Source organism: Conger conger, chromosome 19, assembly GCF_963514075.1.
Source record: "Conger conger chromosome 19, fConCon1.1, whole genome shotgun sequence".
In the NCBI taxonomy this organism is placed as follows: domain Eukaryota; kingdom Metazoa; phylum Chordata; class Actinopteri; order Anguilliformes; family Congridae; genus Conger; species Conger conger.
Window position 1 is genome coordinate 23,375,509 of NC_083778.1, and position 5,000 is coordinate 23,380,508.

The 5,000-nt window shown below is 41.4% G+C and overlaps 2 protein-coding genes across 4 annotated transcripts in view; one reads left to right on the plus strand and one right to left on the minus strand.

The window, feature by feature from the left end:
* Positions 1–1,147, minus strand: part of LOC133119316 (protein kinase C theta type-like) — a 29,849-nt gene extending 28,702 nt beyond the window's left edge. For all 3 annotated transcript variants that reach the window (XR_009706506.1, XM_061229851.1, XM_061229850.1), the window contains exon 1: positions 1,036–1,147. The gene's annotated coding sequence lies outside the window, so the exon portion shown is untranslated. The remainder of the gene's footprint in view (positions 1–1,035) is intronic.
* Positions 1,148–2,620: 1,473 nt separating this feature from the next.
* Positions 2,621–5,000, plus strand: part of lta4h (leukotriene A4 hydrolase) — a 14,047-nt gene continuing 11,667 nt past the window's right edge. Inside the window, exons 1-3 of the mRNA XM_061229852.1 lie at positions 2,621–2,823; positions 3,702–3,832; positions 4,712–4,832. Of these exons, the coding sequence (XP_061085836.1) occupies positions 2,668–2,823; positions 3,702–3,832; positions 4,712–4,832 (408 nt within the window). The 5' untranslated portion in view covers positions 2,621–2,667. The remainder of the gene's footprint in view (positions 2,824–3,701; positions 3,833–4,711; positions 4,833–5,000) is intronic.

Here is a 5,000-nt window from a genome sequence, read left to right on the forward strand (position 1 = left end):
AGTGCAAAATCATTATTGCTTATATAATTAAAGTGTATTCTGAGAAATTATGTAAAACTTCTGCAGGCAGCTCAATTATAATATAGAATATGTTGCATATTTGAATAAATATCACAAATAATCAATTTGTTCTTCCATGGGACCTGTTTGAAAGTGCCGAGCGCAAACACAAAGTGCAAATGGAGATTCGCATATGTGAGAATTTACATCTTACAATAGGCCTGGCAGACAAAGCTCTCTGTGTTCCTGGATCTACTTCAAAGGAAAGAAAGGCTGAAATATCCTGCTGTAGGGTCAGGGATTAGGCTGCGCGTCACGGGCATCTGACATGTTGAACTCTGTGCCCAGAGATTTGTGCTGTTTATATTAATTACGATATGTCTGTAATATAACAAATGTGCACAGAAACACGTTTTTAATTGATGTTGTAAGTAAGCCTCGAGCAATAGAGCGCGAGAGCAGTCGGAAAGCGCGACTTTCAGTCGGAAATCCTGGCTTAAATTGCGACCCAGAACTCGCACAATTACCTGAGGAATGAGGAATCCACCGCATAAAATAAATCCATTTTCGCGCATTTCTGCATTAACATTACAGCCCTTTCACACTGACGTTCTCTTCAGCGACCACGAGCAACAGTCTAAGTGCAAATTCGGTTCATTCCTGGACATGTCAACACTTGACTGAAAAAGAGAAAAATGCTTCTCTGTCCCTTGCTGTGTAACGAATGTCTAAATAGTTCGCCAATATTTCTCATCATTATTCGCTTTAAAGAACAAGTAACAAACTCGCGTGAGCCTCAGGACATTCACATAACTGTTTTGTAAACAAAAAAAAAACAAAAAAAAAAAACGTTTTCTCATAAAAAACAATAAACAGCAAGTACTGCAGTATGGTTAATATTCAATTCCAGAAGTTACAAATGAATAAATGAATAATTAATACATAACTCACACACAAACCCTAAGTAATCATCATCATCATTATGTTACTTTATATTATTCTACACGCGCATAATCACGATCGAAGTAATCTTACCTTATAACTTGAGGTCAGTTAACAGGAGTAACTAACAGGTCATTTGTTTAAATGTATCGTAGCAGTGGCGCGCGCCGCCCTGCTGCCGCTGCGCAGAGTTCGCGGGCCCCGCCCTCTCAGGCGCGTCATGACTCCTACACCTCAGTACAGTATTTTGAGAAATAATACAAATATAGTCTTTTGAGAAATACAACACAGAATATAAAGGCCAGACGTGTTAACATTTCATTTCCATTCATGAACAAAAATAATGTACACAAATGTACACTAAAATAAGCACACATGTTCATTCTTTAGCAAGTCATCCATATACGATGTTCCTTTCTCTGTGTAGTAGTAACATATTGGATTTGAAGGCGGCTAAGGCTGTGGAATCAGTTTGATAGTTAAAAATAGATTCCAGTGTCGACTGGAAAATACCGACTCAACACCCGAGTGTTTCTTCCCTTGAGAGAACGATATTAACGCCCACGAGGGGAAAAAGATCTCTGTCAGATTCCTGAATTATTTCTGACTTCATGCACATTTGGCAAGTTTATTTTATAGACTAATGGTGAACTGGCAATTTTTTAGTGTATAAAAAACTATATATATTCCATTATATAAGCATAATTTATTATATTAAAACCACGCATGAAAGATATAATGGTTATGTTTCGCCTGGCAAATATACAGGAAATGTATAACGGGATTTTATTTGTAATCATATTGCGCTGAAATTATTATTTCTATTTTTGGAATGTTTGAGATTAATCTCCCACATTATTGATGACTGGCCCCTTTCACGAACGCAGAAGCATTAACGCAGGTACCAAATTTAACTATCAGTGGGGTTATTGCGCCTTCTAGTGGTGTGTTTCAATATGTCCTCTAGGGGATCAACATAAAATAATGGGCTTGTTGCGCCCTCTTGTGGTGTGTTTCGGTATGTCCTCTAGATCAGTGGTTTTCAGCTCTGCTCCTGGAGTCCCTGTAGACTTTGTTAATCTTGTATTTGTAATATAAGGAAACGCAATGTATTTAATGAAGGTGATTGAAAGTGTGTTCTTTAAACACCCTGTTCATCGAGTGAAATGCAGGGTAATCCGTGTCAGGGAGGTTTAAAATCTATTTCCTGCCACCTAGAACCATAACTTCCAAACAAAGACAGTCCTGTTCGGTTGGCTCAATATAATGCATGTCAATTAATCGATACGAAATGTAACCTTTTCTGAAATTAATCATTTGCCGCTGCACATAGCAGTGATCTGAAACCTGCTCCTCATGGGCAGGGCTGTCCCAGGCTCGCTTTCTTAAAAACATAGAAGTCCAGAGAAATGCAGAGAAGTCAACCATTTAGCCTACAAGCATACTATACTTTGATAAAATGAATGAAAGGCTTTATTAAATATCGAATTACGCTGATTGTTCTCAATAACAAAAACTATTGTTTTCCTCGTAATAACGATATAACAGTCCCAGCATATGCAATTCGTAAAACATAGTTTGTTACGTCACATTTTCACGTCAGGGCGGCAATCGAAAAACTACAATTCCCACAACATACTATACTGGGCGTACCCACGTGGATACAGAGCAAAAAGACTTTGCCCGTACGGATTCCGCTTGAGTGATCCGTGATCCGATCCGACGATGGTCCCGGTTGTTGATCCCAGCTCTTTCTGTTCTTTGACCAAGTGCATCACCAAGCACCTGAATCTGACCTTCCGAGTGGATTTTGAGAGCCATGTCATCAAAGGCAAAGTCGCTTTGACCATAGAAGTGCTGGAGGATAAGCTATCTTCTCTGGTACAGTGACCGGGTGTATTTTATTTTTTGTAGTGGATACTGTTTCTTGCTTAGTGCTAGCTTGCTAGCCGTGTTGAAAGGTTAATTGTGTGTTGTCAAATCTGCAGCCAGTTTAACATTTACGCAAGATAAAATATCAAAACCGCTTGATCCTTTGGCAAGGTTGTGCTCAGGTGTGCATTTTGCTGGGGTAGCGTTAGCGGCGCGTTGGGCTTAGGTCGCTTGCTATTTGTATAAAGGTCAGGTAATGTGATCTTGAACTTGACGTTTGTAAATCGGATATTTTACACTTACTGTTCTCATTAATATTATGGTTATTGTTGTTGTGATTGTTGTTTTTTGCAGACACTTATGTTGCACTTGGACATTTTTGTGTAGAATGCATTTAAACGAAACCTATAAATATTAATCATATATTTTTGACTGGTTCATTACATTGATCAGTGGTCCGCGTGGAGAACAGAACGCCCGTTTAACCCTCATTCTTATGCGCGCGCTCTCCATGTTAAATCTGTTTTAATTGAGACTGTTTATGCTAATACTCGTTAAGTGCACTAAGCTTAGACTGATATTAGATGCTCAGCAATTGGAACCTGTAAATTAATTATTGAGTTGGTTTATTGCATGCCAGGACTGTAAAGATTAGCTCCTTTCTTACGCGTACCCCTGTCCATAGATCTTAAGGTGGAACACTGCGATGCGAGTGGCGTCATCGCGGTTGTCGGCAGGGTGTTGCGCTGTGTGTGAAAGCTGTGCGATAGGGAGAAGTAAAATGTGCTCGGTTTTCTTTTGTCACATCTTTAGTTTCCTGAAGCGACTGCAAATTTCCTTCCCTCTTTCAGTGCCTCTGTTTCTCTGTTTCTCTTTTTCTCCGTCAGACACTGGACACAAAGGACCTGAAGATCTTCCATGTGAGGGCCAATGGACAGGAGGCCACTTTTGCTCTGGGCACCCAGCACAGGTTCAAAGGGACCCCACTGGTCATCACACTCCCCTTCGCTCTGTCCAGGTAAGCAAACATCAATCCCTACGATCCCGGTAACAAAATGTCAGTCCCTAATATATCAGTCCAAGACTAATATGTTATGAATGAATTACATTTTGAATATTCCCCAGCCCTCAAAGTTTATTATGAAAATTCATAATGAACCGATCGATTGGTCTGTTTGGTGTAAATTGCCAGATTACTTTTTAAACATAATCCACGCACTACCCCATCTCACGCCTTCTATTTCTTCAGAACTTGGCACGCCAAAAAAAACCAGTTTTGACAGTTTTGCCAGTGGCCATTGCCGTCATCCTGTCAGTTGAATGTTATGCCAGATGTTATGTTATACTCTGTGGCAAACACAAAAATGAGCCAAGAAGCTGGAGTCTGCATAGAAGACTTCCTCTTCCTGTGTGGAGGCCATTTTCATGAAGGTCATGCAAGGCCCGCAGGATGGACTCCAGTGTTGGGCACAGGGGCAAAAATGACGACACATTCGCTCCCAAAGACACAAAGCTTAATGCTGCAGTTGTTACAATACATTTAATTGTGAGAAAATAAATAAAAAATAAATGTAAAATTTCAGTTTCTTCCTTCTGATCTTTGGCTTAGCTCTTTGGTTTATCTTTTAGAAACCTGTTGTTGCCACAGCAAAATGTGCTGACGTATACACACACCTAAATGTTGGCGCGTATGTACTGTTGACATCGTGCTCCAGCCCAGAATTTTCTCTAGAACAATTTTATCTAGAACAGCTCCCTAACCCCCTCTCTGCTCTGCCCATCATTGTGCCTTCCTGCCCCCAGGTGCATTGTGCATTACCCTGACTGACTGCCTCCCAGTGCATTGTGGGTGTTTTGCCCTGACTGACTGTGCCCCGTTGCATTGTGGGTGTTGTAGGGGTCAGCACGTGATCGTGGAGGTGGCCTATGAGACCTCTCCCAAGGCCTCGGCTCTGCAGTGGCTCCGGCCCCAACAGACTGCTGGGAAGAAACAGCCCTACCTTTTCAGCCAGTGCCAGGTATCCCAGCATGCACCTACCCTCCTCAGGCTGACCGCACTCTGACTGTTCTGGGGAGTGATGGAGAGTGATTGGGGAGTGATTGGGGAGTGATGGAGAGTGATGGAGAGTGATTGGGAATGAAGGAGAGTGATTGGGAATGAAGGTATAATGCCGGTCCCCTGGTGA